This window comes from Zosterops lateralis, assembly GCF_965231275.1.
Source record: "Zosterops lateralis genome assembly, chromosome: 3".
NCBI lineage: Eukaryota > Metazoa > Chordata > Aves > Passeriformes > Zosteropidae > Zosterops > Zosterops lateralis.
Window position 1 is genome coordinate 10,069,343 of NC_139764.1, and position 26,000 is coordinate 10,095,342.

The window sequence follows — 26,000 nt, forward strand, 5'->3', positions numbered from 1 at the left end:
TCAGCAAGGTACTCATTAGTAATATGTGCAAGTAATTTCTACTTTCATCCAGTTTGATTTAGCAATGAAAAAGGATTCTTGTGTGTGTTAGTGTGGCTTTTGGATTAGCCAGCAAATAAGTGTTTGTGTAATTACAGTTGATCTGTGATTGTGTATCATTATGTAGAGAAGTTATTGCACCTCTTCAATAACTTCCATGTTTATTTTCTCTTGAGATGTAAAGATACAGGAAAGAAACAACACATCCACTCTAGGTTGAAGTTTTTGGTACCTCTCACCTGGACAAACTTTGTCTGAACTTACAAGAGGAAGAAAATACTGTGGACTTGCCAGAATTATTTTGCATAATTTAGTTGTGTTTGTTTCACTGAATGTTTTGCTTCAAATGAAAAAAAAATCTGGATTAAAAGCATCAGAATAATTCTTTAATATATTTTCTCTTCTGCAGAGAGAGAAGGTTCATGAAAGGTGCAAGAATATTTGTACTCCTAAAGATACCTTTGACAGGACACTATTACACACTCACGGTACAGTCAAAGCCTCCTTCAGTCTAATTAAAAAATGGTGTCTTTTTGTATCAGTATGTGATAACCTCAGTGGCAAGAATTGATTCTATAATGTACTAATTGTTTCTGTTACTTGTTTGGGATCTTCATGTACAACAATAGCTGATGATTTCTTTGAAACAATAATTGAAAACTCAGACATGGTAGGCTTAGAAGTATTCATGACCACAGCTGACATTTTATAAGTCAAAATATTATTAGTGATACCTGCTTTTAAACTTTTCTTGGCATGTTTGGATTCCTGGCAGGTCATTGCAGCCCTGGCAGTGTTTTCTTTAACTGCTATTTATTTTAAGATCATTTAAACTGTTGCATCAAATTTGTATCACCTGTTGGCTTCTCGGTGAAGCACTGCAGTGCCATTCCTGTATCTCTGCCATGAGAGTCGCTCAGGGCTGAGGTAGGAAATGACATCTCAAGATGATCTAGTCTAGACCATCTGCTCAAGCCAGGGCCACCTGTGGGAGGACAATGTCCAATTGGGTTGAGAATCTCACAGATGGAAATTACACAATCTGTCTGGGCAACTCGTTCCAGTGTTTTACCACCCTCACAGTAAAAATACTTCCTTGTGTTCAAATGGAATCTTTCATGGATCAGTTTCTGCCCATCGCCCCCTGTCCTGGCACTGAGAAAAATCAGCTTTGTGTTCTTTGCATCCTGTCGTCAGATCTTTAAGCACATTGATCTCCTCTGGGTTTTTCCAGTCTAAACAGTCTCTCCTCCTTGTTTCTTAATCATCTTTGTGGCTCTTGACACAATTCACTCCAGTCTGTCTCGGTCTGCCTTGTGCTGAGGAGTTCAAAACTGTTTGTGAATGCTGAATTTCAGGACTTCAAGGAAGTAGTTCAACTACTAGAAAACTAGGCAGGAAGGAAGGCAAGAAGCAAAATGAAAAAAAAAAAAAAGACAAGTAAAAGGAAGAAAAATGCTCATAACTTGGAGAAAGTAAAATAATAAAAACTTTCTCAAAAACATTAGTATAAATTATTTTGTTCATCAATCCTCAGACTGAAAAAATGATTCAGTCATTTGCTCCAATCTGATCAAGTTGTTTCAATTGACTTTCTTCCTCCTCTTCTGTACAAAAGAAATCCCTTCTCCAGGGTTTCTCTGTACTTGTATTACTTTGGAATAGCTGTTCCACAATGAGTCTGTGCTGCATAGTGCAGTGTCAAAGTGCCTTCTTCAGTCTTAGTTTAATCCTTTCTAAAGGAGTCTGAGTATTTTTAAAAAGAGAAAATCACTGTCACCAAAGTACCTGGGAGCTCCTTGGGCAGTTCTTAGTAGAAACATCATTTGGGAAACTGAAGCTTGTGATTTGCTGTAAATTTTACTGTTACTGTTTCCTATCTTCCTCTGACTCTGTCCCACAAGACTTGGCCTTTCACTCCTGTAAGAATTGGTCTTTCCAAAGGCTGGGGACAGCAGGATGATTCCAAGGTTGCCTTTTGTACTTTGATACAAATAAAGTAAGAAACAAATGAAGTGAAAACCAAAGAGAGCAGTGTGGGAGCTGATGCTGAGGTAGCACTTGCCATGTTTGTCAGGGTTGAGCAGACTGTCCAGCAGAGATTTGGGCTTGTTGCTTTTAAATTCCTCAACTTTTTTGCCCCCTCTTCATTATGCTCACTAAAGTAATGAGTAAAGGTGGGACAGGGGATTTTGGCTGAACCTCAAAAGTCTGAACTTGCCTTTTCTTCAAGTTCTGCTGGGATATAATGAATTAATTCTTTTCCCAGCTCAACTCTCTCACCCTCTGCAATGTTAGGTCAGCATACTCCATAGGAATTAGTGCTGCTGTGCTGCCTGCTCAGTGCTTGGGACCCTGGCCCGAGCCCTCGTTCATCCTTCTTGCCAGCCTTTGTGCATCCAATCTCCAAGTGCTGTGCAGGAGTGATTGTATGGGCAGCTTCAGTCCAAAGCCTTAAAACTGGAGTGATGTTAGAAGGACCTTTCACTGGCCCTTGCCAGTGCACTAATGAATGTGAAGTGCTAAGTGGATTGCTTTGTATGACTGACTCTGCCAAAGCAGCCAAGTGCAAGCTCCTTTGAGTAGTCTGAGCATGAGACCTGAACTGCAGAGGACAAAAGAGCACTTCAAGGAATCAGAATATTTCAGGTTGGCAGGGACTTCAGAAGGCCTTGGCTGCAGCTGCCATCTCAAAGCCAGTTCAACTGTGAGGTCAGGCCAAGCCATTCAAAGCTTTACTGAGAAAAACAGAAATATCCAGAAAATATCTGTAAATATATATTCAGAAAATCTCCAAAGTACCCAGCCGTTCTGGGCAGCCTGTACCAATGCTTGATTATCCTCATACTCTTCAGGTTCTCCTCATGTTCACTGAGAAAGTTTCATTTCAGTTTGTAAACCTGTTCCCCCTCTGTGAGGAACATGGCATCGTTGCCTTGAACACTTCCTCATGGAATTCACTTGTTGAAGGGAATTGTTTCCCATTGTTTGCTCATGAATGACTACCTGTGTTTTGTTTAATTTTAGATAAATCCAGGACAGATCTGGAACAAGTACCTAAGGTATGGCTTCTGTGCACTCTGAGCTGTTGTAAGGCTTTCTCACATGAAGTGTTGGATATATGCATGTACTCTGTTCTTTGTAGAAATTTTGTCCTTGTTGATGGCTTGGGTTGATTGTCAAGAGGATTTGTAGCACTCAGAATTTAAAGACTTAGGATGATTTGCTTTGTCTTTTTTTTCTTCCTTGTTTCCATGGTCTCAGTTTTTCTCTTAAAGTATAATACAAATACCATTATTTTTTTCATCTTGAAATAAATGAAGTTAAGACCTCAGAGCTGAGCCTTCCTAGGAGGAAGGAAAAACTGAATAGTTTGAGAAAAGCTTGAATATTGCCTAGTGTACAAGTCAGCATTAGGTTTAACTACTTGATTCCTTGATCAGAGCTCTCTTGCATATAAGCACAGAGCATACACAACATGGGTTTTTGTGTCAGGTTGACAAAAGACACAGCTCCAGATTCCATTTTAGTCTGAATAATTTTTTTGTAGGTACAGTAAGAAGTCAGAGTAATAATGTGGGTCAGCATCTCGGTGCCAGTAGTGTAGGCTGCAGCTTGAGTAGCTGTCACTGCAGTGTTTAAAGTCCAAGAAAGAAGAAAGCCTGAGTGTGGTGTGATACTGCAGTCTGTGTTGAACCTTTTCAAATTGCACTTCATAAGTAAAAGGAAGAGGGTTCTACTGCCTGCCTGTAAGCTTAAGATTTTGTCAAGTAATAAATAATGTTATCAAAGAGAATTTTAGATGAATAGTTCTCCAGGAGGTGTGGTTAATGTTACATGTTACTGACTTTTCCTGTGCAGAGCAGGGTTGCTACATCTTGCCTAAAGGATGTCAGTTTGAGGCTCTGTTCCCTCCCAGGGAGCACTTGCTGCACCCTGGATCATCAGCCTCCTAGGAACTGTGACCCCAGGAATGAGCAGATCGGCAGCAGGATGCCCTTGTTAGGGGAAAAGCTTTGCTCAGATCCTTTGAGAGGGCCCACCTGCACTTCAAAGCTGCCTGTGTTTGCACACTCAAGGTGTTTAGGTTGAATACATATGTACTTTTGGAGCTGTGACTTCCACTTTCAGAAGATAAGACTTTTAAAGTACACACAAGCTTTCAAAGTACATTGGTTGTACGGTCTGGAGTGAATTTGTTTGCCTGGATAAATGAAAATCTGGATTTTGAAATCAACAAATAAGGTCTATGTTAGCTTAATGAGATGGGAGATGTGTTTAACTGGGGCAAAAAAATACAGGGGTGAGTGAGGCACATTTATTTCTTTTGTTTTTCTGTTTCAGATTTTTATGAAACCAGATTTTGCCTTGGAAGATTCCTTAACGTTTAATGCCGTTTTACCATGGTCTCATTTTAGTACCGCTGGTGGAAAAGGAAATCGTGATGCAGCTTCCTCCAAATTACTTCAAGAAAAGGTATAACTTTAACAGAAATTGAGATTATCCATCACTGCCTGGTGGATACGGCAGAGGAGCTCCATGGCTGCTGCTGTGTAGTGTTTCTGGAGACATCATTGTGGGCCTTGCTGTCTCTCATTTTACATCCTGATTGTTAGTAAATCATGCAGCAAGCATCCTACTGAAAGAGAACTTCTTTCCCTGCTCAGTAAATCTGTCAAATCTGGAAAAAAACAATCTGTATATGATATAACAACTGGCTCTTCACATCAGCTGGAACTTACTGAAACAGCTCTATGCAACTTCAGGGGTGTGGAGTAGTTTTCTTAGGGAGGAGCAGTTCCATGAGAAGGGAAAGCTGGATTGCACAGGTTGTACACTGTGTCGGGCTTATTTGCCAACATCTCAGGAAAATTTCAGATTCAAGGCACTGCAGTTTCTATGCTTGAAAGCAATACTGAATCCTGTGGTGTTTGTGTTTTAGGAGATTCCTCTTTCTTTTGTTGTTGCCTGCACTGATCTGTTTTTGCATTTCACAAAGGAGAACATGAAAGCAGAGCTGCTTCTTTCATACTGAAAACAAAAGTCTCTTCTTGGTCGTTTTTATCTTTTTTTTGCTAGTTATGTAGTCATGCTATAGAAAAATCTCAAAATGAGTCATCTTTCCAGTACAAATACCCATGAAATGCTTCTAGAAAATCTGAGTAATTTTGGACTCTTTGAGGTACATTAGGAAAAAATAACATGAGATTGTCTGGGAGGTGTTTCCAAATTTTTGGGAATTAGTCTTCCTTAGCTCTCCTGCCAACTGGAGAAGAAGAGACAGGATCTGCTGAAGGCTTGCTCAAAGGTTCCTTAGATTGTCCTCCACACCTGAAGTTGGAGGAAGGCTTCTTTGGAGTTTTTTGGGGCAGTTGTCTGAAGATGAAAAAGCAATGTCTGGCATATGCTGTGAACTTCCCAAAATGGGCCTGACAGCAGCAGGATGGAGGTTCAGAAAGGACTTGTGTTGACAGACCCAGAGCCCTCACTGATGCAGAGGAGTGAAAACACTGTTTCATGTGACTGACATGAGCCCAAATTTTTTTGTTGTTTTACTTTTTAGAGCCTCTGATCTGCACGAGGTTTACACTTACCATGTGTAAATATGCACTCTGCTGCCATAATTGTCCCTAGCTCCTCCAGGCACCGTTTTCCAACAGGATTTTGAAAACCTTGCCTTAGGCAGATCTGTTTACAGCCTTTTGAGCTGCTGTTGATCTACTTCAAAAATTTCCTCATGATGTTTTCTTCTTTACCTCCTCCCATGTGTTGCCCTACATTAGGACTGTAAACTCTGAGGGAGGTGCTGTTTGCTCTGTTTCTTCTACCTTGTTTAGCATAGTGAAGAGACCTGGGGCATTTGGTTGGTACAATCACATAAATAATTGTTTTTAATAGTCTTTGCTCTGATCCCTGTGTCAGAGTCTGTCTTGGCTTTCCCTGTGGCTTGGTGTGTCACAGCTGGTTGGTGGAGGATGCTTCTGATTAAATTAGGCATGAAAAAAAAGGTGGGTTTGCATATTGTGTGAATCCCCAGTGTATCCACAGGAAGCAGTATGAAAATAACTCGAAGAAAGAAACATTCTCAGCTGATTTCCTTTCCACCTCTGGATGGCCTTTTGGAATTCAGGAGGAGGTTTGAATGCTTGGCACCTCTGAGAAACCAGGTCATCTGAGTATTAACATTCAGATGAGCATCCTAAAGCCTCACTCCTTTGAGTTTGCATATTCAGCATAAGCCAGAACACAGAGCTTTTACAGTCAAACACAGTGCTCTGGTAACTGTTGGACATGGAGAATTTGAATTTCAGGTTCTGAACATGTAGGTGTACTCTGGGAATCCCACAGTGCCAGCACACAGGAAATAGGCTTAGTACTAATTCCAGCTGGTTGGCAAAAGTACAGCTGCAGCCAGAGCTACCCTGGAGAGTCTTCTACAAAGAAAGTACTACAGCTTTTTAAATAAGCAGAGCCATTCCAGTGGTGTGTCATCAAGTACAGTGGCTGCACCTTTAGCAGCTTCAGTGACCCAAATTTCATAGCATATCTGCATGTATATTCTGTTGCTTGTAAGCCAGTATCCAGAGCAGTTTCCTGGTTATTGTACATATTCTGTGGCCAGTGTGCAACCATGTGGTACAAAACTTTGGGTGTTTTAGATTTATTTGCTTTTCTGCCTTTTTATTTTCAAGCAGGAAAGGCATCAAATCAGCCTTCCCACAATGATTTCAAGTTAATTTAAAAAGAAGTTATTAAACCACAACAACAAAGGGATTTAATTTTTTATTAGCAAAATTTCTTTGTGATACAATGAGACAAATACTCTGAAGGTGCATTTGCATGGTGATAAAGCTTCTAGGTCATAACAATAATGTTTTTTCCTCTTCCCAGCTGAGCCATTATCTGGACATCGTGGAAGTCAATATTGCTCATCAGATTTCTCTCCGCTCGGAAGCATTTTTTCATGCAATGACCTCTCAGCATGAATTGCAGGACTACCTCAGGAAAACCTCCCAGGCTGTAAAATTGCTTAGAGAGAAAATCTCTAAAATTGATAAAGTCATGTGTGAAGGATCACTTCGTGTTTTAAGACTGGCACTCACCAGAAATAACTGTATAAAAGCATACAATAAACTGAAGTTAATGGCCACTGTACACCAAACACAGCCCACAGTACAGTTGCTGCTCTCCACTTCAGAGTATGTTGGAGCTTTGGACTTAATAGCAACAACACAAGAGGTGTTACAGCAAGAGCTTCAAGGTATTCACAGTTTCCGGTAGGTAACCATGTAGGAACTTCATAAAATGCAAGCAGAATTGGAATGTGTTGAGCACATTACATTGGCTGAAGGGATTTGTTCCACTTTTGTTCATTCATTCTTAGAGGATCTAATACAGAAGGTGTAAAATGTAAGTGTGGCATAGCAGTGTGACTAATGCCTTTGCCAGAGATGGGTTTTGTTGTTTTGTTTTTGGTTTTTTTTGGAGTGGGGTGAACTTTTAATATCTGCAAGCTTTGGCTTCTGTTCTGGTTTACAGATGTTTTAGGGGTGCAGAGATGAGAGCAAAGCTGTGGGTGGACTTTGATGGCTTGTAGCTGAGAGGTGTTTTCCTCTTGGGGGTCTGCAATCCTCCTCCAGGCAGCACCCCAGGGATGGCTCCTTGTGCCTATGTCTTTAGTGGCTGACCTGAGGTAGAATTGTTAAAGGAACATGCAGGAGTATTAATACAATAGAATCCTTCTAGCTGATGCTGATGTAAAATAAGTTATCATAAGATATAGGTGGTTTCAAAGTGATGCATGCAAAGCTGTCATGATGCTGGCAGAAGCAGTGTGTGATTAAATCAGCTCCAAGGCTTGCATCAGCCAGCTGAGGAGCTGTGTGCTGAGTTGTCTAAGTTGATGCTGGATGAGGGGTGGTGGTTTGTTTAGAGGTTGTGTGGTTTCTGCAGCCCAGTGGTTCACAACTTGCATAATGGAAGCATGGTTGCTGCTCAGTAACTGCAACATGAATGAAGTTCAGAACTTTATATAGTTACTGTTCCTGTCCACCTCTTCTGTCAAGTTCCTATCACCCCTTCTACCTAGTCTGGAAAAACACTCAAATTTTATGTAGAAAAGGTACTAGGAAAAGTATTAAGAACAAACAAAAAAAAAAGTGAATAAATTATTGGGATAAAGTTGCTGTAAGTGTTTTTGTTAAAAAACCTAAAAACAGACCATCTAAAAAGTGTAACTTGTCTCTCTTCAGGCACCTCGGTGCAGTTTGTCCTCTTTAGTGTTCCTGCTATCAACCACTTGTTTCTGGTGCACAGCCCTTGACTGTGTCACCTTTGTATTGACCTCGGTGACAAGTCAGTGCAGTTCTACATCCCTGTGACAGCATCACTCAGTATCAGCTGTATTTTGCAGCTGGTTTTGTGTGCTCTGTCAGCAGAGAGTGCTGTTCTCTTGTCATTGGATTGACACGATGTCCCAAGAATGTGTCATTGTTTCAAAATCACCCTCAGGTGTGGAACGTATTTGCAGGTAGATAATCATCTTGTCTGTAAAGGATAATTTCTGAGTAAAGCTCTGCTGGTTGTTTTGGTGGTTACAGACAGTGATGTGAATGAGGAATGTTCTCTCTGCTTTGGACAGTAAAGGCTCACAAAGGTGAGTTAAGAGCTGCTTAAGTCACGCACCCCACCAGAAATGCAAGGGCAGTTGAGAAGCCCAGCAGTTTCCAAATCTCACAAGTGCCTGTGTATATAGCTTGTGTGAAGAAATAATATGCAGTGGAAAGATGGAAGGCTTCATAAAGCTTCTCAGTAGAATGTTGTGTTTCAAAAAATAGATAAAACTTAAAAAGAAATCCAAATTAGTGACAAGCACATATTCTTCAGCTTTCCGCAAGAAATGCCAAAGGGATCTTCTTGCTTTATTCTGAGCAAGAATGATGCAGTTATCAAATTAGTTAAATACCTGGTTTATTTTAACAAGAAACTTCTAGAGCAATAGCACATTTTCTAAACAATTACTATTTTTATACTAAATATCTGATTTAAAAAAAACCCCTCAACATCTTGTTTTAGTGTTGCCATGGCAGCTTGTAGAATTTGGTGTTTTCAATTAGTCATGTCAGAATCATTCAATGTAAAACAGTAAGAAAACTACTCAAATCATCACTTACATTTTTCTCTGCATACAATATGACAAGGGAAGAATTAAGTTTGTTTCTAGTTGTAGCAAAAAATGTAAAAACTGTAGAGATGGTGTTAAGTAAGACATTGGTGTCTTTAGTCTGGATTAATGTCACTAATGATATGTGTCAGTTGTAACTGCTTGCTACTACTCTAGGATAGAATTAGTTTTAGAGCTCTGACCTTTTAAAGTTCACCCTTTTAATTTTACAAAAGAAAGCTAATGTGTTAACTAACTTGAAAATTTGTGAAAACACTCTGCATAGTTTTCACAGTCCTTGTTGGGGTGATGGAGATACAGTGATTTTGTTTGTTTGTTTGGGAGTTTGGTTTGGTTTTTTTGTTTTGGGGTTTTTTTTGTTTGGTTGGTTTGGGTTTTTTGTTTTGTTTTGTTTTGTTTCCACAGGTGTGCTGGCAAGCCACACTTCTATAGTATTTTATACAGTAAAACACAGATACACGGGAAAGTAATTCTCATTTGTGTATTTTAAAAGAAGTTTTACCCTGCAGTCATCATTTTCCATGGTAGAGTTGTCATAGTCAGTATTCCTTGAAGGGATCTAGTGGATGAGTGGTACCTGTTAAGAGATAAACTCCCAAGGTGTTTTTTTGGAATATGAATTACGGTTTGACTTGTTCCTGAATGTTTCAGCTTGGAGGGATTTTTGTGGCTGCTAGGGACCAGAACCTCTTGGATAAAGTGGTGAGGGCAGATTTTGGGAGCTGGTTTTGGATGTTTCCATAGCTGGGGTTTGAGAGAACAGGTTTCGGTGTGTTTCAGTGCAGTTCAGCACAGGTACAGAAATAAGGTACCAAGGAGCATCTTCATGCTTATCTCAGTAAGAGCCTTTGTGTTGCGGCTCCTACTCCTGCAGTCAGTTTTGCAGCTTCAGTTAGAATAATCTTTGGGGTGTTTTCCTGTTGTGTTTGTTCTGAAATGATGCAACTGGCTTGGATTTTCTACAGGCCATTTCAAAAGGAGGTACATCCCTGGTCATCTTGAAATTAAAATAAGTAAATTAATCTGCTCAACTCAGATCCAGCAAGATTCATGCACTTCAGCAAAGAATCCAGCTACACCAGCACTGAATGAAAGCCATGCTTATCCCCCCCCATTTTGTATCTAGGCTTATCTAAAATATCACAGCTTCTCTTCATTCTCATTTGCAAAATGTCTGTTTGTTTGATTTTGTTAAAGAAAAGGCAGTCTGATTTTTACAGATACTTGTTCCCAGCTGTTAGTGAAAGTTGAAAAGCTTGGAGTGTTTGACATCTCTGAGGTTCCCACTTTTAAAGGGCGGTTGACATTTCTGATGTGAGAAATTCCCTCATGGTTCTGTATGACAACAGTCTGCAAAATATGGTTTAAAATCTCCCGTATGTGGGAAAAGCATTTTTCATTTAGAACAGGATAAAAAATGGCAAATATGAAAACTCCTGTGTGTTCTCTGAAAGCCATCCTGTCCTGTGAATTTAATCTGTGACCACATCAAAAGCTCAAATGTTTCAATTAGAAGAACTTTTCAACTGATGATTTGAGGAACTCAACAAGCAAAAGAAGTATTCCTTCTTTTTAACACCTTGATACTGACAAGCACTGAGTATTCTTAGTTCTGGTTCACCTCGCTGGGCAGAGAGGTACTTGGCACCTTCCAAAAAAAAAAAAAAAAACTCCAAAAGCCCTACTTCCAAATTTTATCCTCCATCAATATTCAAGTCCATATGTTTTGGTGTAAGGTGAGAGTGCCTCTGAAAGATGCATGATTTCAGCTGCTCTGAGCAGTGCAAGATTGGAGGCTCCCATTAAGCCACCCTTGATTGCATGGAAATTTCCTGCTGGGTGGTTATTTTCTTCAACTGTGAACTAATGATTCGTTTTCAGGTTGATTATTTAACTCATCTCTCAATGGCTGTTTTTCTTAGGCATCTTGGCTCACAGCTTTGTGAACTGGAAAAGCTGATAGATAAAATGATGATTGCAGAGTTTTCAACTTATGCTCGCAATGATTTAAATAGACCCCTAGAAGATGATTGCCAAATTCTAGAAGAGGTATGTGTGTTATTGAAATCAACTGTCTCATGAATATGTTTGCATCTTTAACATACTTAATTAGCACTAACTAATTCACTCAGGTCCCTAGTAGCAACACTGTAATTTCAGATTATTTATCTTCTCATCCACACCTCTCCCCGCCCATTTATTTTTGTGCTTGATAAGATTAAATAATTATAATTAAACTCTGAACTGCAATCCAGGCCCACTTTATTTTTTCAAAATAATCAGTTCTTCTTTCTCTGATTAAATGTATACTGAGTTCACTTCTTGGACCTAAGCATGTAAGTGGAAAAGAACATGGACTCTCGTGGACTTGGTTGTAAAATTTCAGTTTTTGCAATGAAAGCTGATATTTGCATGTTCTCATTCTGTCTCCTCTTGCTTTTATGGGTGCTTATACCAAGCATGCTTCATTCATAGTATATATATATATATAGACATATATTCTTAATTCTTCTGAAGATCATAAATATATGAATATTAAGCTATTATCATTGCTTTCTAACCCAGAAAAGACTTTTCTGGATTTTTGCCTGTAGGGCTCTTTAATAATTGCTGGAGCCTGTGACCTGTCCAGCCTTGTTTTTAATCCATTCCATGAGCTGCAGTGGTTGGCAGTAGCACTGCAGTGCTCCCATTTCTGCCCCGTGGTTCCTTGCCCTCTGTGCTGCAGCGTGTCAGCCTCTCACTTGGGCTGTGCTGAGTGTCAGCCTTGCTCAGGATCAGGAAACTCACTCATGGTTAGAAATATCCACAGGTTTAAGCACTTGTGAATGAGCCCAGCTGAGGAATTGGCAGGAAAAGGGGTGGAAGAGAGACTCAGCTGGTATTGCCACAGGCAACTTTTTTTGTGTAGGCAAAGCTTGGCATTAGTCAGGAGGAATTGGATTGACCTAAATGCTGTTCACTGTGTGCTTGATACATTAACTTTCTTACTGCTATGCAATTTCTTAAAACTGTTTCTTGTCTTCACCTTGATCTTCTTCATGCATGAGAGTTTTTTTTAATTTTCTTTTTTTTCTTGATAGGAGAGACTTGTATCTCTAGTATTTGGACTTCTAAAACAAAGGAAGCTAAATTTTTATGAAATATATGGAGATGAAATGATTAATACTGCAAAGAATATAATTAAACAGGTAAGACAAACATTTTTAACGTATGTGACAAGCTTTCCTCTACCCCTTGCAAATACTTCTTTAAGTCATTAAGAACAGCTCTGATGAAGTTTTTTAGTGGCTGATTGTCAGTCAGTTAGAGCAGTTGAACTTGCAGCCACAGAATAACTTTTGGAAGGTGTAGGCAACATTAGCTCCCTGTTTTCTCTGTAAAATTAACATTGTTGTGAGCTTTCCTTTCTCTTAACACATGACTCTCCAAAATAGTAGAGTTATGTTATAATTCTACATTTCCTTAAAAACCCACAACCAAACACTCCAAAACCACACTAAAAACCTCTCCCTCACAACACGCTGTAAAACAAAACCCTGGAGTTCTTGGTGTAAACACATAAAGGAGAATCAAAGAACTTGCCAGTTTAAACAAATGAATTCCCTGCAAACGGTACAGAAAATATTTCTTGCCTTAATGTTAACAATGATAAAAGGTTGGAAAATATCCTTGCTTTTTTCTGACAGAGCAAGGTGAAGTAATGGAGCAGGTAGAAGTGCTTACCTTTAAAAAAAACTTAAATTAAGCCCTAAATGTTTTCTGCATTGGTGTGGTGGTTTGCCATTTAGGGCAGAGTATCTTTCAAGCCAAAAACCCTTATTGATAAAACCAGGTAAAACCAATAACTGAACAAAATTCAGATTATTTCTTTGGGGGAAATACATTGGCTAATTTGGATAGTGACATGATGACTTTTTTTTGTAAACAGATCTTAGGCTGAATTTATGGTGTGTGTCTGGTACTTAGAGTTTTACTCACCTTGTTTGTGAGAATATTGTGTAAGAATTTTTTTTCCCCTGGAGATAGGTGATTATTTAAAGAGTTATTCTCTGCTGTGCTATGAACTCTGTGTGATTTGTATCTCCAACACAGAGATAGGTGCTGAGTTGGGCATCTCCTGTCCTCATGGGATAGTCTGCAATTCACAGCTGCATTGAACTGGCTTGGGAACTTAGTTTTTGAAAGTTTGGATTTGGTTTTTTAATACTGTTATTTAAAGGTTTTTGTTTGAAGCCAGACTTTGCTGTTCTAATCCCTTTCACATTGCAGCCCTGGCATTCTGTTGGTCTGGTTTTACAAGGTGGACAGGCCCATATTGCTAGTAAATTAAAAAAAAAAAAAAATAAATTAATGAATAACACCAGGATAAAGCTGTTTATCTGCCTGGCAGTCTCGACTGGCTTTTCACTTGTCTGTGTATCAGCAGTCGTAAGGAGACTTTTTTTTTCCCCTTCCCTTTGTTTGATCATATAATAGACAGGTAGCACTCCCTATTTTTATGCTCATTTTCAGTCTCAAAATGCTTTTCCCATTCTGCTGGAAAATTCTAAGTTGGGTTTTTCAGGTTTCCACTCTGCTTAATAGTAGATAAAACTTAATCAAATTCCAGTGTAAATTTCTGTTGAATAAAAGGAAAATAGGCAGGATTTGAGTATTCCTGTGTGGTTTGTGCAATGCTTTTGTATGGTGGCCCATTGTCTCAGCTCTTAGGGGTAGTTTTCCTTAATAAAGGAAACTGTTTTCTTGCCATACCTCAAATGTGCTTCCTCTTCAAATGCATTGCTGGACTGTTTTGGTCAGTGAATTTTACAGTTTTACCATTGGGATTGTACAGACTTGCTTAAAGGCAAGATGAGTTCACACTCTGCTACTCGTTTGTTCAGTTTATTGAGTGGCATTTGGGAGAAAAGCCCTTTTTCAGTCTGAGTGGAGTTGATTTGTACCTTGGGCTTACAAGTAATGGGAAAAGAGATCAATGAAATGGCTGTAAAACTGTAGATGTGTTTGGAATGAAAATTGATTGTACTGGAGACTTGGAGTAGCTGCCCAGTTTTGTATGCAGCAGTTGCTTTGGGGAGTTTCTTTTGGGGGTTTTGTTTGTTTGTTTGTTTTTAGAGAAACAAGTTGTTAAGTGATACAAGTATGTCTTTCTTTTCTTATTTAACTTTTCCTTATTTTAACTTGAGGATTAATGTGTTTGATATGAAACTCAGGAGTGGTTAGAAAGAAGCTAAGATCTTCTTTTGTTTTGTTTTTTTCCCCCTTAAAATTGGACAGTGTGTGGTTAATACGGTATCACAGATAGAAGAAATAGATACAGAAGTGGTTGTTAAGTAAGTATGCAGACTTTTTTTTTGTGATGGTGGTGGGTGGGGATAGTATGTTTTTTAGCATAGATAAATTTACTGTTCTAATTTTTGCTTAAATTTCCCTAAATTAAGGATTATGCTTCTCTTGCATCTTAAGACTCTGCTTTTGTCCACTTCTGGCTGGATATTGTTTTACTTCTCATTCAGATTCTAATGTTACCTTAAATTTACCTTTGAAATAAATACTAAAATTCTATGAATCTCACTACCTGAAGCATATATCTCTTGAATATATCTCCACTTGAAAGCACTCCCTGTTGCCATAATCTGGGACTTTGTATTAAACATGTCATTAGCTTAAGTTCCTCCCCCATAATCAAGAACAGGAGCTGTCCAGAGAGGATAACCAGACAATTTCAGCCCTAGAAATGGTCCATCAGGAGCCTCACCAAGCCCAACAAAGGCAAATGCAGAGCAGAGATGGAGCCAGCCTCCTCTGTGTTTGCTCAGAGGGCAGTGGGCACAATGTGGAAGATGGGAAATGCCAGTTGAATCATAGGGAGAATCTGTTCTCCATCAGGCTGGTCAAACTCTGGAACACAAGCCCAGAGAAGCTGCGGAATCTCTGTTCTGGGACATGGTCAGGCTTGGGCTGACCCAGAGCAGCCCAGTGTAGCTGGACCTGCCATGGCCAAGGCAGCTCCAGAGGCCCCAGCTCCAGGGGCCCCTGCCAGCTTCTGTTTTTTCTATGGCTTTATGATTCACTTGACTCAGCAAAGTGTTACCCCAAGATAATAAAAATAGTCCCGCTGATAAAGCAAAGTGAGTTGCAAAACCGGCATGGGTTTCATACCCAGATTGGGAAATGGCTGGGCACAGGGTCATATTTACACATTGGATATTTGGTCACCATCCTCCAGTGTTTAGTCTTCTCTCTTGGGTCCTAGCTGTGTATTAAAAATTATTTAACTTTTGTTCTGTCAATGATTTTTCTGCCCTTTTGCCACAAACAACTGACTTAATAGCAGAAGTGGTCTCATTGCAATGCCTTGCAAATTGAGCCTTTAAATGGGCTTTATAACACAGCTTTTTAACACTTGAAAAGTATTTTCATGTAGGGTTTTTTGTAATTTTTTTTTCCTCCCATGCGGTTTGTGAAAATGTTGTTAACCCCATCCCTTGTTGGTAACACATACTTATCCCAGGGAAGAGAACATTATGCCCAGGAAAAAAGTAAAGGGTAAATCTGAAACTTTCATTTTCTTATAGTATGATCTAATTCTCTGTCCCTCTTTCCCCGCTCCACTTACATGCCTTGCAAATTGAGCCTTTATAAATGAGCTTCATAACACAGCTTTTTAACACTTGAAAAGTATTTTCATGTAGGGTTTTTTGTTGTTTAGGTGGTGTCTGTTGCTTGCCAGGTAAAAGTCTACACAGTTTTCCTTATATTTGCAATTCCATTTAAAGCATGTTTTCTTTTCCTTTATGTGCCAGTAGGCATCATGGCCAGCAAACAACTGCTGTTTGCTGAATACTGCTCTTTTTTTAGGCTTGCAGACCAGATGAGGATGATGAATTTTCCTCAGTGGTTTGATTTACTGAAGAATATTTTTTCTAAATTCACCATCTTCCTCAAGAGAGTAAAGGTAAGACATTAATTTACAAAGAACTTCATACAGTTCAGGCATGAAAGGGAGTAAAGTTGCTTTTCCATTTGAAGTCTTTAAGATATTGGTTTTGCTTGTAGAGTTCAAACTTCTGATTGAAAGGAGATGAGAGTATCAGCATCCAGGGTAAAAATGATTAGTGCTAACAAAGAGAACAGTGGCAAAGAGATAAGACCTCTTTTGCTCAATTACTTCTATTCTAAGCTGCCAGGGATTAGGACAGGACTTTTGTACGTGTTAGATTGCTCCAAATGAGGTTTCTTTCACCTGTCTCAGAAATGTCAGACAAATGGTCTGCCTTTAAATACTAATTACAGAACAGAAAATGAAGCCAGGATTTAGTTTAATTTCATGGACGAAAGAAAATCTCTTTCTACTGTAAGCTTGTGGTGTTTTTGGGGTGTTTTTTTATGGTAATAAAAGTTATATTTCATTCTAGGCAACGTTAAATACTATCCGTAGCGTGGTTTTCTTGGTTCTAGACAAGAACCAAAAAACCAGAGAGCTGGAAGACACGTTGCAGAAGAACTCTGCCAAGGAGAGCGTGGTGGACAGCGAGGTGGCCTACCTGACCCACGAGGGGATGTTCATCAGCGACGCCTTCGGCGACGGCGAGCTCCCGGCCTCCCAGAGGAACACCTCCCCCAACAGCGAGCCCTGCAGCAGTGACTCTGTCTCAGAGCCCGAGTGCACCACCGACTCCTCGTCCAGCAAGGAGCACACCTCCTCTTCTGTCACTCCAGGAGGAGTGGAGATGATGTGAGTGAACACCCTGCCCGTCTCCAGCTGGAGGGGTGAAGTGCAGGTGGTTGTTCGTGGTCACACGGTACAAAAAATTACTTTGGAGGAACATGGGTTTTAGGCAGGTGAAGTGTAGTGGCTCTCCCCTTAGAGGCTGCCATCAGAGTGCACTGTTGTATTTCACTTTTTTTCACCTCCATGTGTAGTGGTCCAGGGACTGATTTAAGTCACTTCTTCCAGAAAAGACCCCCTTCTCCATTAGTTTTTCTGGAGAGGCCACTTGTGTAGAGAGCAGGAGGGATGTGAGTCCCTGAAACACAGATTGTCATGCCTTTAGCAGGCAGAAGCATTTCTGTTCCCTCTCCATGTTCCCTATGGTTCTTTTTCCTGCGGTATTGGTTTGTTTTGGTTTTTTGTAAGATGGCTTCATGGAATACACCTTGATAAATTCTAGAGAAAAAAAATCTTCTGTTTGTCATCAACTATTTGACTTGCATAAATAAATAAACAAATCCATCTCAGTGCTTTGGTTACATAGGCAGTGCTGCCCTGAGGTGCTCCAGTCTCCAGAGTTCCAACCTTATGGCATCCTTTTTTGTACCCCTTTACTTGTGGCTGCAAGTGAGAGCTATCTTTTGAAAAGAACCAGGCATAATGTGTGTGGGACTCGGGCATGAACCACTTCAAAAGCCAGCATGTCTGGATACAGAGTTATGTGAAGCAAAACTGAAATACCACTTGTTACCCTGCTGAGAGATGGAAGACAGCAAGTGGCCTGCTCTTGCTGCTTGGTCTTTGAGCGTCTGTACTTATGTGTTGAAGCAGCTGTTAGTTTTGATAGAGACCTTCCCCATCAAATGATGGTGCTGGCTGAAGGAGATGGATTTAAAATAAATATGCTGTGCATAAAATACAGGCCTTTGTATGTCTGAACATCTGTCAAGTGCTGGAAGGGAAATGAAATGTGAAGAGGAGTCCAGGGTTACATGGAAGAGCAGGGAAAGGGAAGAGGGTTGCATCCAAGCTAGTCTGGAGCACTTTGCCAAGTTTGCTAAAAATACACCATCCAGCTAGAGCTCCTGAGGAGGAAAGTTGTTTCTGAGGCTGGTTGCATAACTTTGTTCTAAAATGAACTTACTTCATCATCACTGTTCTGGTTTTGTTTGCCCCTTTGCTCTGTGTTTGGGGCAGGCTAATAAAAAGACAAAGAGCAATGTTACCCCAGTTGCTGCTCTGTGTAAAAATCCACAGAACAGTGTTACCCCAGTTGCTGCTCTGTTATGTCCTGAATTCTCTTCTGTCACACTGTCAGTCCTTGGGCTGGCCCAGAAGATTGTGATCCTCACTAATGGCATGAACCATTAACAGCAGAGCTGTGCTAAGTGCTGGTCATACAAGGTTTTTTAAAAAGCACCAACTTAAGACACTGAAGTCTAAAGAGGTAATAGAATGACAGCCTGTAGATGAAGGCTGTGGGGTGACCAGAGTATCTATTTTAGGCCTTACACTTGCATTGGAAGAAAAGTGCTGTCTTTGCCTGTCTTACATTTGTGATGCTGAAATCTCACAGGAGCTGGGTAAAATTTTAACTCAGTAAATTGTTAATTACGTTTATTGTATCAGTAATGGTTATATCATGTTTACTCTTAGACCATTAGTAGCAATTAGAATGCAGAATCAAAAAAAAAGAAAAGGATGTACCGTTATGCATTTCCTTCCTACACAAGGGGCTGGCAGGACCTTGACAGCAGCTTAGCAGATCCCATCTGTATAAAGTGACTTTGGTGATTAACTGACTGCATTTGACAGTTGCTGCAAGGCTCTCTCCTCCTGTGTGCAAAAATACTGTTTGCTCCATAAACTGATGCTCAGCCAACTGCTTCTGTCATTTATAGGATCGGGGATGACATGAAACTGACTGACCTGGAGCTGGTCAGGCTGGCAAACAATATCCAAGAGCTACTTTATAATGCCTCTGATATCTGCCACGATCGTTCTGTCAAGTTCCTCATGGCAAGAGCAAAGGTGAGGGGCTTGGGTCAGACTGCTGCTAGTGCCTCATGCTTGGTGAGCATTTGCTTCCAGGTTACTGCTGTAATCAGGGTTCTGAGGATTCATGGCATCCATAATGGGAGTACAGGAACTGTTCCTGCTGCCACAGGCTCTGCATAGTAATGGTCAGAGCACACCAGTGTTAACATAAATCATTGCAAGGCAGTGTTGATTTCTTCTATCTGTTTCTTTGTCTTTTTAATATTTGCTGTCTTTGATGCTTCATGCAGAGAATGCATGTCTGCTTGCACTGCATTCTACCCTGTCTGTCACACACAGGGTTAAATAACATGCCTCTTCAAACTGTAGTAGCCCTCAGACATGCTGACTAGTTATTTCTGCATGTCTCTGAATTTTTGTGGTGATACGGTCTCCTTACAATGGTTTGTTTTGCAGGATGGCTTCCTAGAGAAGCTGAATTCCAACGAGTTCGTTACTCTTTCTCGCCTGATGGAAGGCTTTATCTTGGATACTGAGCAGATCTGTGGCAGGAAAAGCATGTCCTTGAGAGGAGCTCTTCAGAGTCAAGCCAATAGATTTGTGAATAGGTTTCATGAGGAGAGGAAGACTAAACTAAGGTACCTCTGGGTACACAATCTTTGTGTTCTTTCTTGAATAATTTTATGTATCCCATGGCAGCCGAACACAGGCTTTTGTTGCCTAGAACATCAGAAAGCTTGTTGTACTTAAAAGCAGGGGATGAAAAAACTATTAAACCCCAATTTCTTCTAGTTGGTTTAGACTTTTACTGTTTTCATACCTTGATTTGTTCAAACTGGATTGTTCTACAGTTACCTAAATAAGTAATGGCTATAGACAGTACACAAAATTAACATTGAAGGGCAGGATTGCTCTGTTTCAGGGGTTTAAGAATAATTCACTTTCTGCTGTTTTCTAAAAAAAGCAAACCTAAACCCCTTGGAGGAACAGCCTAGCCAGTAACATCCATTAAGTCTGTTTGCTCTCATCCATCAAAAGCTGTTAAAATTCCAGTATTTATACATTACTTCATTGGCAGTGATCTCACAAAGACCTTTATTGCCTGGTATAGTTTTTGATCTCCTATGACAGACTGAATGAACAAATTGTGAGATCTCTAGACCAGCACAGTGTTGTTCTGTTTGGCTGCTGACAATTGCTGGGCACCTCCTTCTCATGAAGATGACTGACATAACATACATTTTGGGCCAGTGGGTTTTTTTAATAAAACAGTTTTTCAGCATTACAGGCAAGAGGAGTGTCAAGACAAGGTATTTCTTTCTCAGCCTCCTCTCTTTTGTGTTTATAACCAGCCTGCTTTTGGACAACGAGCGCTGGAAGCAAGCTGAAGTTCCTGCCGAGTTCCAGGACCTCGTTGATTCAGTGTCAGATGGCAGAATTTCTCTCCCTGAAAAAAAACCAACAGGTGTGTGCCTTGCAGTCCTGCTGTAAAAATGAATTTATTATCTGCTGCATTTATAATTCTGGCTGTTGAATGTTGATGGACATATGCTGATGACACACTGGATCTATGTTTGCTTGCTGTCCTTTGGGAGGATGAGAAGAAAGTTGATAGCTGTTCTCTTTTATTTTTCTTTATTTTTTTTTTCTGTTACTGGTGTTAAAATGCCTTGTGCTGAAAAATTATCTGTTTGTTTTTTGAAAACACCCGGAAGTGTTAGCTGCCTTTTTATTCCCAGTGCAGAGATTTGCAATTTCTGCACAAATTCAATCTTTTCTCACATGAGCTCAGCCCTCCTTGTATGAAACAAAGCCTGCTCCTTCCCACTGCTTCATCTGCCAGTTCAAATGAAAGGCAGCATGCCATGTGGCTGCTCATGGAAGGGAAAACTCATGTTCATTCAATTATTTACCTTGCCACAGAAACCTCATTTGACCTCAGAGAAGTCACTTTTTCCTCCTCCTGCCCCACTTCCCCGTGTGCACAGGGAATGCTTAACGTGTTCTTACCTCGTGGGGATACTCATCCAATATTGCAGTGATTGGAGGGGAAGTGAATATCCAGAAGAGGAAGAAAGCATGCAGAGAGGGGGAGAAAAGAGATTAGAAGGAAGAAAATACAGTGATGTCATGGTGCAGAAACCCTGATCTCCCAGAAGGAGCATAGCAGATAACAGAGAGTGTATTAAAGCAATAATCACTCCAGTTATGGAACCTGACACCAAAATGTGTTCATCAACCATTGCTTGTAAAATAACCTCCTGCAGCCTCCTTCAAGCAGACAATTTAGCATGAAAAGCTGCATCAGTAAGAGCTTCTGTTATGAAGCCTGAGGAAAAAGTGATTTGAAGCTAAAATATTAATATACACAGCAAATCACTTGAGAATGTGTAGTAGAAAACCTAGTGGCTTTTTCTGCCTTTCTTCTGTAAGTAACCTGTTATATTTGGAGTTTTAAGTCCATAATGACTGGGACTACGAGATTTTTTGATCTAAAATCACAGCAGATAATGAATTTATTTTATGAGTCACAAAATTTTATTGGATGATCAGCTATTTAATAAATACTGTGAAAGAGAGAAGTGCTTGCTACAAAGATTGTGGGTTTTTTCAAACTTTAACAAATGAACACTGTATTTTTATAATCAGCAGTTTTGCACTCATTTTTAGTTCAACTCACTTCTTTTCCTGTCTTGCTAAAATATCTAGCTACTGAAGAAAGAAAGCCAGCTGAATTCCTTATTGTTGAAGGACAAAAATATGCAACAGTTGGGTAAGATGCACTCTTTTCTCTTAGCAGTGGGTTAGTTGGCAAGAACTTTTGAGTAGAACTGTGATGAATGCTAACAGCTTTAGCAATCTTATTTAAGATTGCTGTTAAACTATCTTTCCTATAAGCCCCTTTAAATAGGGAAAGCTGCAGTAAGATCTCCCCAGAGCCCTCTTCTCTCCAGGCTGGACAGCACCAAAATACCTGAGTCCACTGCTGAATGGTTGCTTATCTTATTCAGAATAAGATATGAGCCATCTCAGAAGCCGCATAGGCTATTTCTTGGTATCCTGGCTGATTTGAATTGGAAAGTGGTTTCTTAAAGCTGGTTGTATCAGACACATTTTAAAATGTATGCTACTCTCTTATTTCTTTCATTTAAAAGCATGCATGTATTTCCAGAGACTGTGAGGCTTAAGCATTAATTATGCATGAGAGTGTTTTTGGAGAGGGAGTAAAGCCTGGAAGATCTCACTCCCCAGAGCTCTAACATCAATTTGCACCAAACTTAAAAGGTGTGATGTACAGGATGTCTTGGACTAGCTGTCATTTTATGAGTTGCTTCATGATGATGTGTCATTGTTCAATTGGAAACAGCATCTGATGGCTGAGAACTTCTGTGCCAGGCAGATGATGTCAGTGCTGAAGAGCATTTCAGGTCGAGTAGGAGTATTGCTCTAAAGGATAAAATTTGCTTAATATATGATGTGTTTGATAACATACCTCTGCTCACTTGAAACTTGTTATATTTAGCTCTGTGAGGCAATTGAGAGCTTCACAGTGCAAATATTTGTTTCATTCCTACACACTTCTACATCCAGTTTCACTGCATCTAATCAAATAAAATGAATTCATCACAAATGCCTCGTGTTCACAAAACATTCTCCAGGTGTTGATTTTCAGTTGACTTGGCATCATCTTTCTGCACTCTGCTGCCTAAAGGAAGAAAGAGATTTAACTTTTTGAAATGTTAAAATATCTACTCTGAACATTAGCTTTTGCATCAATTTTCCTGTCTTCTGTGTATTTGAATTCAAAGTACCATGCTTGCTCTATGGGGAGCCTTCTTTTAATTCCATCCAGTAGCTCCCAAATTCTCCAGTGCCTGCTGACTTGAGGAGAAATTACAGGTGTTGAGCATCTTTGAATATTTGGTGCTGTTTCTTCACAGCTGCCTTCTCTGTTTGTGACTCCTTAGCATTTATTACAGAATTTTCAGAGATTTTCTTTCATATGGAATACTTCTTCCACACACCACGTTGTGGGATTGGTTGTAACTATCTCTATGTAATTGTATCTCTATGTAAACCTCTTTTCATGTTTCACTTCTTCTCCACATCAATTAGTGGATTTATTCAATGTTCTAATCTCTAGCATTGGGTAGCTTTCTATCAACATGACTGGCCTGACTGGTGTTTGATTTTTCAGCATCTTTCGTGCACTGAGATGGCACATTTGGCTGTTACCTCTCTTCCAGGACAGTATTGCTGCTAATAAGAATAATCCTGGAGTACTGCCAGTGTGTGGATAACATTCCTTCCATCACCACTGACATGCTGACCCGCCTGTCGGATTTACTCAAGGTATGGCCACGCAGAGAACATGTCTTAACCTCAATAATGCTCATGTGTTCTTGTGATTTCATCTAAATCATAGGAACTACCAGGAATCATTGCGTTTGCTGCTGTACCATAAGGAAACTTTTCAAGGCAAAGGCATTAAAGATGCAATTTTGGTGGGAATTAACTTTGGCTGTTCACCTGGAATATTGGAAATCCCATCTAGTGGTACTTAACATGGCTGCCTGTCCTTCAGGCTGGGTGTAGGATTAATGCTGCTGAAGAAAAAGCAATTTGATCTCTAATGCCACAGAAATACATATCTATATTGAGGAAAGAAGTCCCTTGGTTTTTACAAATCAGTACAGTCATTAGAAGCATGAAAAATAGTGTGGGATGAAGGGTCTGTTGTAAAATGTAAAGGTGATGAAACACCAGGACCTCTTTGTCATTTATTTCTCACTAGAAAAGAGGGAAAGCTGGTAAAGCCCAGATACTGCAAAGTAAAATAAGTAATCAGTAATAAAAGGAGTACATTAGTGCACCTTAAAACTATCATATATGTATTTTTATATATTCATATCTATATAGGCTCCCAAGCCTAGCAGTTAATTTATGTCAAGGTTTTCACTTGTATCTTTGCCCACAAAGGTCACATCGGGTATTTATTTGAGTTCTGAACATGAGCATAATCAATAAAAGATAAACAGATTCAGTCTCCAAAAGGATATTTTTACATAGGATGGGGGGCAGAGGATGAGAAACAAACTCTAGGAGATGGACCTTTAAATATTTGGTAGTTTGTATTTGAATAACCAGACACAGCAACACTGCTCCCTGCAGTTGTCATTCAGATTCATCCACAAATTTTCCCTTTTAAAAGCACTATCCAAGGCAAATCAGTCTGTCTGAGCCTGCCCCTGTTCAAATCTCCTTCTCCAGCTGCTGCTTCCCTCAGGAATTGCAGCACCTCTTCACAGGTAGAATAGCAGTGGCCAGATTTGCATTTCTTTGTTACTTCCCTCTCCTTACCTTATCTCATTCTAGCTCTGTCAATTGTGGTTTATTTCTTGGTATTCAAACATCATGTGCAGTTTAATTACTGTATTTCTTACTGTCAGCAAGGTGCCATCAATGGGACAGGTGTCAAGAACAGCTAGAAAAAACAAAAGCTCATTTATTACACTTTGAACAACGTAGGGCCACTCCAGGTGTTCTGGCACTGTAGCTTTTGTTTGGCATCTGTCACAGCCAGCAGACTTTGAGAGTAGCAAGAGCTAGACTTGATAGTGATGGAAAATGGAAAGCATTCCCAGGTAATGAAATTCCAGGCAGTTCTGAGCTGTGGCTGCAGCCTGAGGGGAATCATGGAATCCTTTAGATTGGAAATTACCTCAAAGATCAATCAAGTCCAGTCTTTCACCCAACACTGCCAAGGCCAGCACTAAACCAAGTGCCCAGGGCCACGTCTACACATCTTTTAAATACTTCCAGAGATGGTGACTCCACTCCTCTCCTGGGCAGCCTGTTCCAACGTTTGACCACCCATTCAGTGAGGAGATTATCCCTAATATCCAAACCCTGGTGCAACTTGAGGCTGTTTCCTCTTGCCCTGTTGCTTGTGGAAGTAAAGACTGAGCCCTACCTGGCTGCACCCTCCTGCCAGGGAGTTGTAGAGAGCAAAAAGATCCCTCTGAGGCAGAGCACCATTAGCTCCCTCAGCTGCTCCTCATCAAACTTGTGCTGCAGACCTTTCTCTGGGCACACTCCATCACCTCAGTGTTGTGAGGGGCCCACACTGAGCACACGTGGCTGCAATTACTGGGGTTGTTGAGGTGGTGCAGACAAGAGAAGGCTCCTGGCCTTCCTGCTGGGTGCAGGAATGCTTTCCTCCCAGCAGGCACAAGGAGGAGGTGTTGCTCTGTTGCAGGCATTCTGCTCCCTCACTGCTGTGTCTGCACCAGGCCATCTGGGAGCAGTCATTCCCACAAAAGGCAGGGGACAGTACGTGTGGCCAGCACCCTTTACAGACCAAGTTTCTGATGCTTTGCATCACAGTTAACACTAGCCTGAGCTCAATACCTCAGAGGAGCTCAGGTTGTGTGAGATACTGAGCCTTTGACTCAGTGAGTCTACTTTAAATTCCACACAGAGATGTAAGAAAAGTTCTTGTATTTCTGGAGAAGATGAAGTGAATGTGAGGCAGTTTCAGCCCCTGCCCTCTGTCTTGAGAGCAGTGTAAGTTATGCCTGGTTCAGTTGTGGCGTGAGATCTGAGTTGCTTTTCTGGTCCTGGATGCACCATTCTGGCAGCCCAGAGTTGGGGGCAGTGGTTCATGGTGCATTTTGTGACTGACATCAGGCAACAGCTAAAAAATTTTTTCCCCTTTTTACACAAGGAGGGTTGAAATTTTGGCTTTGTTCTTGCATTATCATGAAGAAAGACCTGTGAAGCAGAATTAATGCCCCTGCCCTCAAAAAGGAGGTCTTTGTGAGGGCAGTCCTCTGTGTTGCAGACACAAGCTGCAGGGCAGCCTTGTCACAATTTCTTCTGCATCTTCAAGTGTATGAGGAAATTCTCCCTCTCAATGTCAGTGGACAGTTCTGTTCAGATATGAGCCCTGGGACTTCTGCTCTACATTCAGTGCAGGAGTTGGGGACAGCAGCAGTGGCTTTTCTGCTGCATCACCCAGGCCCAGTCTGGAATATCTGGTGTCTCAAGCTGGGTGAGGAA

General features: G+C 40.4%; 1 protein-coding gene across 3 annotated transcripts in view; it reads left to right on the forward strand.

Moving 5' to 3' along the window:
* Positions 1-26,000, forward strand: part of VPS54 (VPS54 subunit of GARP complex) — a 44,896-nt gene that overhangs the window by 11,369 nt on the left and 7,527 nt on the right. For 2 of the 3 annotated variants that reach the window (XM_083857879.1, XM_083857878.1), the window contains 14 exons: positions 449-527; positions 3,067-3,101; positions 4,384-4,515; positions 6,931-7,316; positions 11,146-11,272; positions 12,307-12,414; positions 14,504-14,559; positions 16,088-16,184; positions 16,645-16,964; positions 18,842-18,971; positions 19,395-19,576; positions 20,291-20,403; positions 21,648-21,711; positions 23,186-23,291. In XM_083857879.1, the coding sequence (XP_083714005.1) occupies positions 449-527; positions 3,067-3,101; positions 4,384-4,515; positions 6,931-7,316; positions 11,146-11,272; positions 12,307-12,414; positions 14,504-14,559; positions 16,088-16,184; positions 16,645-16,964; positions 18,842-18,971; positions 19,395-19,576; positions 20,291-20,403; positions 21,648-21,711; positions 23,186-23,291 (1,935 nt within the window). The remainder of the gene's footprint in view (positions 1-448; positions 528-3,066; positions 3,102-4,383; positions 4,516-6,930; positions 7,317-11,145; positions 11,273-12,306; positions 12,415-14,503; positions 14,560-16,087; positions 16,185-16,644; positions 16,965-18,841; positions 18,972-19,394; positions 19,577-20,290; positions 20,404-21,647; positions 21,712-23,185; positions 23,292-26,000) is intronic. The other variant, XM_083857880.1, reaches the window with a different exon arrangement.